General features: G+C 33.7%; 1 protein-coding gene across 7 annotated transcripts in view; it reads left to right on the top strand.

Moving 5' to 3' along the window:
* The window catches only part of MAP4K5 (mitogen-activated protein kinase kinase kinase kinase 5), a 110,981-nt gene that overhangs the window by 49,637 nt on the left and 48,805 nt on the right, over positions 1–12,539 (top strand). For all 7 annotated transcript variants that reach the window (XM_058739014.1, XM_058739012.1, XM_058739016.1 and 4 more), the window contains 4 exons: positions 2,927–2,982; positions 8,629–8,676; positions 8,762–8,804; positions 9,611–9,683. In XM_058739014.1, the coding sequence (XP_058594997.1) occupies positions 2,927–2,982; positions 8,629–8,676; positions 8,762–8,804; positions 9,611–9,683 (220 nt within the window). The remainder of the gene's footprint in view (positions 1–2,926; positions 2,983–8,628; positions 8,677–8,761; positions 8,805–9,610; positions 9,684–12,539) is intronic.

Genomic DNA, 12,539 nt, shown 5'->3' with positions numbered 1-12,539 from the left:
AAACTCCCATTGCAACTTTGTACTGTATAGTTTATTAAGAATTATCTGAAATATTTTCAAACATTTCTATGCTAAAAGCTTTATATGACAGCCTTATCAAATTTCAGTCATCCAGTTAACAAATGCCACCATAGTAGATGTAAAAATAAGTGCTCTTCAGGTGTAAATAATATTTAAATAATTTAAATAATTTCAGGTGTAAATAATATTTAAATAATTTGTAGCTTGTAGAGCTCAGATTGTTAAAATATCAGTCATTTGGGGTGACTCAGTGGGTTGAGTGTCCACCCCTTGATTTTGGCTCAGATCATGATCTTAAAGTTGCAAGATTGGGTCCCGCATTGGGCTCTGTACTGAGTGTGGAGCCTGCTTAAGATTCTCTCTCTCTCTCTCTCTCTCTCTCCCTCTCCTTCTGCCCCTCCCTGCTTTCTAAATAAAAAAAAATAATAATAATAATTAAAAAATTAGTAGAGCAATGGTTAAATAAACTATGTTGCACCTACAATATGGAATACTGTGAAGCATTTAAAAAGGTAAAGTAGCTCTGTTTATATCCACTAGCTGTATCTCCCCAAGGCCTCTTTTTAAATGGAAAAACTAGATCATGAAAAAATATGTATAGCAGAACTGACAACACTTAGACATTTAAAAATATAATTTTTTATATTCACATTACATATGAATGTTAATGCACAACAAAATGAAAAGATGTGTCCCAAATTGGTAAGTCATTACTTCTAGGGGAGAAATGGGACTCCTAAGTAAAATTTTGAATTATAATGAAAATGTACTGATGTATTATTTAATTATAAATTAATAAATATAATAATTACCTAATTCTGTCACAACAAATAACCCATGACCAAAAAAAAATAGTTGTGACTGATGTCTAAAGTCTGGGTACTTTTTATTTAAAATAATTTTTAGCACCACATACATATTACAATTATATAAAATATTACAGAGTTTTTAAAACAAGAACAAATCCATTTTTTTACACACTAGTCATTTTCTTATGTATTATATCATGCTAGAATTATTGTTCTCTTATTTTACCATGTGTCTGATTTAAAAGAATTATTGGTACGGGCACCTGGGTGGCTCAGTCGGTTGAGCATCCGACTTCGGCTCAGGTCATGATCTCGCAGTTTGTGGGTTCGAGCCCTGCATTGGGCTCTGTGCTGACAGCTCAGAGCCTAGAGCCTGCTTCAGATTCTGCCTCTCCTTCTCTCTCTGTCCCTCTCCCACCTGCGCTCTGTCTCCCTCTGTCTCTCAAAAATAAATAAATGAAAAAAAAAAAAAGAATTATTGGTAGAAAACAACTCTGTGCCACTCAATTTAAAATTCTTTTCTGTGATTTTAGGAAGAATTATCATTTATATGAAAAGTTTTTATATAATGATTTCATTTTTATTCACACTGACAGGACAAGAACTCAAGAATATGGATAAATAAACCTATATAGCTGGCATTGTTTTTACTACTTCCCCTTTTAAACTTAATGAATAATTTAAGACATTAATCTTACTTCTTGATATTTCTACTTTTCATTACTAAACCTGATATTTTTTTAGTTAAATTGAATCTAAGAAGTGTCCATCCCTGTATATCGTATACTAGGTAGCAGTAGAAATCAAGAACATATATACTTAAAATAAACGGTTAATAAGATGATGCCTTCCCTTCTTTTATTACTATTCCATCAAGTTACTAGGAATCAAAATTTTATGTTCCTGAGTAGATGTAGAGAGCCAGTGATTAAAATAATACAGTAAAGTATCTCTCTTGAGGAACGATTATGTGTAAGTACCTGATTTGGTTTCACTGTCAGCAAACACCAGATTTCAGATATTCTCTCATGGTATTGGAAGGCATAATTCTGAAGTGTCTGGTTAGGTACTTACAGAAAGATCTTATATTTTGTAATAGAGATCTGGTTGTCAGAAGTAACCTGGTTGCTTTTTAAATTCTTAGATAAGGTACTGGATCAAGCCTTCCTGTTTGAAAAATATAGGAAAGGATTATACTTAAGTAATATCTTGATCTTTATGTATATGATTCCTCTTGGTATATTTCAACAACTGATCTCTTATGGTTCTCCACTCTATATAACAATAATTAATTACATATGTTTATTTCTTTTCTTGGTTTTATTTTAGAGAAATTTTTCAGGATTAAGATCATGTCTGTTGTTTTATATAGACTGTCCTATGGTGCCTACTACTACACTTTGCAAGTAATGAATGCTTATATTTTCACAGACCAAAGTCATTATGGAGTAAATCTTCTGTTTTTAAAGTACATTTTAAGGTTCTCAACTTTCCTTTTGTTTTGTTTCCTGATTATAAGAATAATGTGTGTTCGTGGTGAGAAGCCATCCAATTATATACATAGAAGTTTTGTTAATACTTTGTCATTTTTTTAAAGATTACTTGTTTATTTTTGAGGGAGACAAAGATAGCGTCAGTGGGGGAAAGGACAGAGAGAAAGGGAGATAGAATCCCAAGCAGGCTCTGCGCTGTCAGCACAGAGCCCAACATGGGGCTTGATCCTACAAACACTGAGATCATGAGCTGAAAATCAAGAGTCGAACAGTGAACCAAGTGAGCCACCCAGGCGCCCCAATAGTTTGTCATTTTTTTTTTTAATTTTTTTTAACGTTTATTTATTTTTGAGACAGAGACAGAGCATGAGTGGGGGAGGGTCAGAGAGAGGGAGACACAGAATCTGAAACAGGCTCCAGGCTCTGAGCTGTCAGCACAGAGCCCGATGCGGGGCTCGAACTCACGGACTGCGAGATCATGACCTGAGCCGAAGTCGGCCGCTTAACCGACTGAGCCACCCAGGTGCCCCTGTCATTTTTAAGATAGACTGTTTATAATGTGTTATTGACATGTGTAACTATGTGATCTCTCTTTTTTCCTAGTTACTGGGCCATTATCAGAACTGCAGATAGCCTATGTATGCAGAGAAACTTTACAGGTACTACATTTGCTTATGTGGATAGAAAGGCAGTTTTAGTTTCACAGTTGAAAACTGCAAAATGATAATCCCCCAAAAAAAGAAAAGAGAAAATGGGCTCCTCATTTAGAAGATCAGCAAGTAGTAATTTTGTTCATATCTTTTAAGGCATGTTAAATTAGGAATTAATTCGTGATTACATTTTTTATTTTGGTAATTTATAACTCAAATTGTTAATTGATGCTTCTATCCCTACATTTCCTAGATTGTGTAATTTGTTTAGAAATGAATTTGGTGTTCTATATGTTTTTCTTCTGAATTTTAGAAACTGGGAGATTGACTTGATTTAAGAGAAAACTAGTCATTTCTAAGTATTGCTTTCCTCATGCTTTAGAAGGCATAGCATACCGTGTCAAATCTGAATGTTAAATATATGAAACATATGAAACACATGAAAGTAAATTTTGCCAGTATATGTATGTATATATGAAATATATGAAAGTAAATTTGTCCAATATATATATGTATATTTCGGTAGTATTCCCATAACATGGAAATGTACTTTTTTGTGTTCACATAAAATACAAAACTAATCAGATACTGATAGCAGAGAATTACTGACAGATTGTTTTTCTTTGTGTTTTAATTTCCGAAGTTCATTGCTTTTTTTAAGTAACATATAGTGGAATATTATTCAATCATAAAAAGGAAGGAAATCCTGTCATTTGTGACAACATATTTGAAGCTGGAGGACATTATACTAAGTAAAATAAGCCAGGGACATAAAGACAAAATACTGCATGAGTCACTTATATGTAGAATCTAAAACAGTTGAAGTCATAGATGCAGAAAGTGGAATGATGGTTACCAGAGTTTGAGGCCCGGAGGTAGAAATGAGGAGATGTTGGTCAGAGTATAAAATTACAGTCATATAGATTGACTGATTATTAATGTATAGCATGATAACTACAGTTAATGCTGTATTGAATATTGGAAATATGTTAAGAGAGTAAATTTCAGGTGCTCTTGTTATAAAAAAAAACATAGTAACTATGAAGAGATGATATGTTAACTAGCTTGATTCAGATAATCATTTCACTATGTATATGTGTATCAAATCATGTTGTACACCTTAATATATAAAATTTTTATTAAATAAAGTTTTTAAAAAAAAATAAAAAGGGCAGAGATTGTCAGAATGGAAAAAAGTAAAACCCCACTAGATGCTGCCTGTAAGAAATGTGCTTTTATAAAAACACAAATAGGTCAGAAGTAAAAGAAAAGAAAAACATATGTCATACTATTGAAAAGAAAGCTGAAGTGGCCATATTAATATCAGACAAAGTAGACTTCAGAGCAAAGACTATTACCTCTTTAAGGCCACTTCATAAAAAGCATAACAACCCTAAATGTCTAAGCCACTGATAACACAGCTTCAAAATAAATGAGCAAAAACTGATAGAACTTCCAGGAAAATAGACAAATCCACAGTTATAGTCACCTATACCCCTCTCACAATAATTTTGAAGAGCAAATAGGCAGAAAATCAGTAAGGATGCAGAAGACTTGAACAGTACAACCAAACAGCTTGACCTAACTGACATTTTAGTCTGACCAGTAGTGTGATACATATGCTTTTCAAGTGGGCATAGAGCATTTATAAGATAGACCATATTTGGGGTGATAAAATATGTTTCAATACATTGTATAGGATTTAAGTCATACAAAGTATATTCTCTGACCACACTGCAATTAAATTAAAAGTCAACAGAAATATTTCTGGAATATCTCCAAATATGTGGAAACTAAAGCACTAAACTAAGTTAAGTAACCCATGAGTCAAAGAAGAAATCAGAAGAGAAACTAAAAAGTATTTTGAACCAAATGAAATGAAAACAACACATCAAAATTTTGGGTTGTTACTAAGGCAATACTTAGAAGGAAGTTCATAGCACTGAACATCTCTATTAGAAAGAAAAAAAGGTCTGAAATCAGTATCTTCAGCCTCCATCTTAAGAAATTTTTAAAAAATGAGCAAATTAAATCCAAAGTAGGCAGAGGAAGGAAATAATAAAGATCAGAGTGGAAATCAGTGAAATAGCAGAAAAATGAGAAAATCAATAAAACCAAAATCTGACCCTTTGAGATCACTAAAATTGATAAACCTCTAAGAGAAAACACAGTTACCAGTGTTAGGACTGAATATAAAGATACTACAACAGAATCTATAAATTTTTAAAGAAAAGGATAGTCAGTTCCCAGAGAACATTATGAATAGCTTTCTGTCAATAAGGCCTACAACTTGGAAAATATGAACAATTTCCTTGAGAGAAATCAACTGAATAATTCTGTATATATTCCCACAAAGAAAACTCCAAGTCAGATAATGTGGATGGATAAATTCTACCAAACATTTAAGGAAGAAATAATGCCAATTCTACACAAACTCTTCTAGAAAATTGAAGAGTAAAGGGTACCTGGGTGGCTCAGTTGGTTGAGTGTCTGACTTCAGCTCAGGTCATGATCTCATGGTTTGTGGGTTCGAGCCCCACGTTGGTATCTTTGCTGACAGTTCAGAGCCTGGAGCCTGCTTCGGATTCTGTGTCTCCCTCTCTCTCTGTCCCCCCCTCACTTGTGCTCTGCCTCTCAAAAATGAATAAATGTTAAAAAAAATTTTTTTTTTCAACGTTTGTTTTTTTTTTTTTTTTTTTTTTTTTAATTTAGTTTTTGGGACAGAGACAGAGCATGAATGGGGGAGGGGCAGAGAGAGAGGGAGACACAGAATCGGAAACAGGCTCCAGGCTCCGAGCCATCAGCCCAGAGCCTGACGCGGGGCTCGAACTCACGGACCGCGAGATCATGACCTGGCTGAAGTCGGACGCTTAACCGACTGCGCCACCCAGGCGCCCCAATAAATGTTAAAAAAATTTTAAAGAAAAGAAAATTGAAGAGTAGAGAATACCTCCCAAATCATTTTATGGGCCACCATTGCTCCAAAACCAAAACCAGATAATACTGCAAGAGAACAAAACTACAGACTAATAATATCCTTCATAAACACAGATGCAAAACTTTAAAAGGAAAATAAAAGATTAGCAAAGGTAATCCAACAATATATTTTAAAAGATAACACATCATCAAGTGAGGTTTGTCCTAAAGTGCAACTATGATTTAGCATTCAAAAATCACTTCAAGTAATTAACCATAGTAGCAAACAGAATGAGAAAACCACATGGTCATCTTAAATAGACACGGAAAAAATATTTGGCAAAATCCAGCATTTGTTCCTGATAAAGATTCTGAGCATACTAGGAACAGAAAGGAACTTGTTCAGCCTGATAAAGAACACCTATGAGAAACCTACAACTAAATCATACTTAATGGTAAAGGACTAGATGCTTTCCCACCAAGATCAAGCAGTGCAAAGATGCCTGCTCTCCTTCTTTTCAACATTGTATTAGAGGTTTCAGTTAGTGCAGTAAGACAAAAATGAAATAAAAGACATCCAGATTAGAAAGTAAGAAGTAAAACTGTCTTTATTCACAGACCACACAATCATGTGTGTAAAAAATGGAATAGAATCTACAAAGTAGCTTCTAGAACTAATAAGTGAGGCTAGAAAGCTTGCAGGATTCAAGATCCATGTACAAGATCAATTGGATTTCTATACACTGACTACATTCAGAACTTTAAAAAATAATACTAACATTAACAAAAATATGACATTCTTAAGGGAATGTATGTGACAAAAGATACATAAACCCCTGCATACTAAAAACTGAAACTGCTAAGAAAAATTAAGACCTAAGTAAATGGAGAACTATAACATATTCATGGATGTGGAGACTCACAGTAGTTAAGATGTCCGTTCTCCCCAGGTTGACCCATAGATTCAGTGCAGTCCTGAGGCTCTTGGCTATCTTAGTCAGTTGAGCGTCTGACTCTTGATTTCCACTCAGGTCATGATCCCAGGGATGTGGGATCAAGCCCTGTGCCGGGCTCCACACTGAGCATGGAACCTGCTTAAGATTCTCTCTTTCTCCTACTGTCCCTCTCCCCTGCTCATGTTCTCTCTCCCTAAAATAAAAATTTAAAAAAAGACTTATGAAACTATAGTAATCAAAACATAATGGTATAGGTATAAGAGTAAATAAGTACCTCAATGGAACAGAAGGACCAGAAGTAAATCCTATATGGATGGCTGATTTTTAACAAAATCGAAAAGACAAATCTGTGAAAAAAGTATAGACTTTTCAATAAATAGTATTGGAATAATTGGACATCCCTATGCCAACAAATGAACCTTAAGTCATACTTCATATCATATGTAAAAACCCAAAAGTAATCACAGACCTAAATATAAACCCTAGAACTAGAACTTCTAGAAGGAAACAGAAGAGAATTTTGCAGTCTTGAATTAAGCAAAGCACTTTTGGACATAACACAAAAGTTTGAATGAAAAACTTGGTAAATTAGACTTTATCAAGATGAAAAACTTCCATCTTTCTAGAGACACTTAAGAGAATGAAGAGAAACTGCAGACTAGAAGAAGGTACTTGCAAAGTATATATCTGATCAAGAACTTGTATCCAGAGTCCATAAAGAACTCTCAAAATTCAGTAATAAAAAAAATGAGAGCCTAATAAACAAATGGACAAAATATTTGAACAGACATTTCACCAAAGAATGGCCAAAATTTGGGGCGCCTGGGTGGCGCAGTCGGTTAAGCGTCCGACTTCAGCCAGGTCACGATCTTGCGGTCCGTGAGTTCGAGCCCCGCGTCAGGCTCTGGGCTGATGGCTCGGAGCCTGGAGCCTGTTTCTGATTCTGTGTCTCCCTCTCTCTCTGCCCCTCCCCCGTTCATGCTCTGTCTCTCTCTGTCCCAAAAATAAATTAAAAAAAAAAAATGTTAAAAAAAGAATGGCCAAAATTAAAGACTGACCTTAAGAAGATTGATGAGAATATGGATTAACTGGAACTCTCATACACTGCTGGTTTCAATATAAAATGGTACAGCTGCTTTGGAAAACAGTTTGGCAGTTGCCTAAAAGTTTAAATTTATTAGCACCATACAATTCAGCCATTACACTCCTAGGTACCTGGAAGGAAAAAGTCATACTAGTACTTTTATATGAACCTTAAGAGCAACTTTATTTATAATAGCCAAATGCTTTAAACAACCCAACCATCCAAATGTCTATCAACAGATGGGTGCGTAAAAAAATTCTTGTATATCTGTACAATGGAAATAATAAAAATGAACTATTGATATACACATTAACAAGGAATCTCAAATTAATTATTGTGAATGAAAGAGACCAGGCAAAAAAAGAATATACTGTGAAATTCAGTTTATGTAAAAGTCTGGAAAATTTAAATCTGTAGTAATAGAAGGTCGATCAGTATTTGTGTGTAGGAGGGACTTTGGAGTGACGGATATGTTCCTTATCTTGATTGTGGTGGTGGTGGTGTTGTAAAATGAATTCGAAATCTTAAAATACAGTAAAAAGAAACTGATTAGTAGTAAAAAGAAACTCTTCTAGATTTTTCCCCCACCTCTGAAGAAGACATTTAGTTTTTCTTATTCAGTGAGAATTTAAATAGAAAATGTAGGCATTAAGTTTGCAGCTTTACTAATGCATACTTTTTTTTTTTTTTAAACTTCAGGGTCTTGCCTATTTGCATACTAAAGGCAAAATGCATAGAGATATCAAAGTAAGTTCATTTAATATATTTAAATAGATAATTTTTGAAGGAATTTTGTGATACTAATTTAATAGTATTTGTATTTTTGTTTTAGGGTGCAAATATTTTATTGACAGATCATGGTGATGTAAAATTAGGTATGTTATTTCAAGTCTCTCACATTTTTCCTAAGAATTTTAATAAAATTTTAAATGAGAATTAACATTATACAAGTTTAGTATTCATATGAAGAACCACAATAATGTTCAAGTTTTGATCCAGTAATTTTACTCCTGAGACTCTGTTTAAAGGAACTTAATCCTAAAGATAAAAAAAATCTATATTCATAGGAGTATTGATTATACACTGTTTATATAGAAAGAAGTACAAACATAGGACTAGCAATAGAGAAACTGTTAAAACTGTAATAAATCCACTTATGGAACATTATTCAGTCATCAGAATTAACAGTTAAGGAGAATAAGAGTAGAATCCCTGAGGTGTTACTTAAATGACAAAAATGAACTATACGTATAATCAGTTTTTTATAACCATGTGAAACAACAATAAAAAAGTATTTATAGAGAAAAAGGCTTTTTTAATAGCACCAAAATACTACCCTAGTTGTGTTAGAATAAAAGGCATCCACATGGGTGGTTTATTTATTTTTTTTTTACCTTTTTTTCCCTTAATTAAACTTCAGTATGCTTGTAGTAAATTTTTTTATTAAACTTTGTTCTTTATAAAGTATGTTTTATTCTAATAAAGTGCCAAAAAAAATGATTTTCCTTTAACGAGCATGTTATAAACCAAGCAAGAAGAGATTTCGGGATTCAATTTATATATATTTCCCTAGCATTACTATCTGAATTATTAATAATGTCATGCCTAAGGGTGAAATTTAGAAATGTTGTTGACTTTATTGAAAGAACTAAAATTTTTGTCCAATTTTTTTCCCTACTAGCTGACTTTGGTGTGGCTGCAAAAATAACAGCTACCATTGCAAAGAGAAAATCTTTCATTGGCACCCCTTACTGGTAAGATACTATGATTGAATTTTGTGCATTTTCATTTCTTCACAGTTAGTGATCTGCATTGATACTTAGTAGGACAAGTGATAATACAAGTCTGGAGATTTGCATGCTCCTTGATACTATCATACTTCTGATTGGGAACTTTGATACTCATTTTTATTGTTCAGCTTTCCCTGAGTTAAAGTGCTAATAATAATTCCTACTGTCTCTGGGATTTTGTATTAAGAAGACTCATAGGTATGAGATTTTTCAAAAGAAAGACTTTTATTATGATCTCTTATCATTTTGTTACCCTTTTGGTATTGATTCTGTTTTAATATAGGATTTCAATTTCTGGTTGTTTAAAATTCATGCATCCTACCATTAGTCTTTATCAGCTACCTTCCTTTTAACGCATCTTACCAAGTACTGACAAAACGATCTTTCTAAAATGCTGCTTTCATCAATGAAGACAGATAATTGAAATATAATAAAAAACCTAGTAATAAACCTTAATATATAAAATAATTTAGTGAAATTATAAAAGATAACATTTAAAGTTTGTAAGAAAGCTTGGATTTTTTTAAATAGTGTTTGAATAATATATTATTTGGAAAGAAATTTAAAGTCACTCCATACCTCATATCTAATGCCAAAATAAATTGTATATGGAAATAGTTCAATATAAAAGTGAAACCAAAAGAACTATCAGTAACTATCAGCTTTAAGAGTTAAGTAAGCCTTTCTTGGCACAAAAGCATAAAACAAAGGGTAAAAGTGATAGATTTAACTACATGAAAATTTAAAATGTCTGCATATCTACCAGCTTGAACAAAAGTGAAAGGCAAGTAACAAGTCACGAAATATCCTCTAAAATATGTATGGCAGACTAGGTTTTAATGTCTTTAATGTATAAGTTCTTAATAAAGTATTTCATTAGAAGAGTTATTAAAATAATACATAGAAGATGTCATAAAATATGAAAATTGTTTCCCCTAACAATGACCAAAACTGTAAATTAAATAAGTAACACCATTATTTTCTTTCAAGTTGGAAAATATTTGGAATCATGGGTAAACCTATTACTATCACTGAATATTTGACAGTGAAAGTAGAAATTGATAGCATAATTTTGAAGGATAATTTGGGAATAATGTTTTCCCAGAAACCTTTAACTGTGCTTGTATTCTTTAGTCTTAATTCTACTTGTAGTAATTTATCAGAGAGGCATAGAAATTATATGAAGAGCTTTATTACAATACTTTAAAGATTGAGGGGAAAGTATGCACGCACATGCAAAAGGAATTAGTTAAGGAAATTGTGTATGTTTATACAAATCAGTGGAGTAAATTGCTGATATTAAAAATCCTGTTGTAGGGGCACCTGGGTGGCTGAGTCAGTTAAGCATCTGACTCTTGATCTCAACTCAGGTCATGATCTCATGGTTCCTGAGTTCGAGCCCTGCATCAGGCTCAGCACGGACAGTGCAGGGCCTGCTTGGGATTCTCTCTCCCCTCTCTTTCTGCCCTTACCCACTCACACACACTTTCTCTCTCAAAATAAATAAATAAACCAAAAAAAATTTTTTTTAATCCTATTGTAAAAGATGAATAGGCAATGGATAGGCTCATGATAAACTATTATTCAAAAAAGCAAGATTAGGGCACCTGGGGCATCAAGGGACGCTTGATTTTAGCTCAGGTCATGATCTCGCAATTTGCGAGATCTAGCCCCATGTCACACGGCCTGCTTGGGATTCTCTCTCCCCCTCTCTCTGCCCCTTCCTTGCTTGTATGTGTGTGTTTCTCTCTCTTTCTCTCTCTCTCTCTCTCTCTCTCTCTCTCTCTCACACACACACACACACACTAATAAACTTTCAAAAAAGAAACAAGTAAGATTAAAAGTAGCATAATGTAATACCATGTTATAGAAGATATTTGTGTGAATAAAATTTATGGATGTAAATATGTGAAACAATGGCTCTCTTTGGGTGGGATAATGTTTGACATGTTTTCTTCCATGTAGGCCAAATTCTCTTTGTCAACACGTATCAATTTTAACAACAGGAAAAAAAAACCAAAATAAATATCACTTAAATAAAAGTTAAAAGAAAACATGACTAAGTTAGATTACCTGTAGAATTTCCTTTATCACATGCCTGTTTCCTTCCTCAGTCTCTTTCTGTGACTTTCCTCCCCTGTGAACAGTCTTCTCTAGTCAAAATTTATGTTTTTTGTACCCTGACTATATCAGTTACTCTTTATTAGGTCCCTAGTATATTCGTCTTCTCTGTTTATCTTGAGTCCTGCCCTGTCTTGGGAAAGCCTTTATCTCCCCTTCTATTCTGAATGACAGCCTTGCTGGATAAATGATCCTTGGCTGCATATTTTTCCTATTCAGCACGTTGAATATTTCCTGCCATTCCCTTCTGGCCTGCCAAGTTTCAGTGGACAGGTCTGCTACTACCCTCATGTGTCTACCCTTGTAGGTGAAGGCCCGTTTATCCCTAGCTGCTTTCAGAATTCTCTCCTTATCTTTGTATTTTGCCAGTTTCACTATGATAGGCCATGGTGTTGACCTGTTTATAGTGACTCTGAAGGGAATTCTATGTGCCTCTTGGACTTGGAAGCCTGTTTCCTTCCCCAGATTAGGGAAGTTCTCAGCTATAATTTGTTCAAATAAACCTTCTGCCCCTTTCTCTCTCTTCTTCTGGAATTCCTTTGTTACAGATATTATTTTGTTTCATTGAATCACTTAGCTCTCTAATTCTCCCCTCATGGTCTAGTAATTTCCTTTCCCTCTTTTTTTCAGCTTCATCATTTCCCATAATTCTATCTTCTGTTTCACTTATTCTCTCTTCTGCTTCTTCTGTTCTCACTG

The sequence above is a fragment of the Neofelis nebulosa genome, chromosome 7, assembly GCF_028018385.1.
Source record: "Neofelis nebulosa isolate mNeoNeb1 chromosome 7, mNeoNeb1.pri, whole genome shotgun sequence".
NCBI lineage: Eukaryota > Metazoa > Chordata > Mammalia > Carnivora > Felidae > Neofelis > Neofelis nebulosa.
Note: the sequence above shows the minus strand (reverse complement) of the source record. Positions and strands in the feature narration are given on the sequence as shown.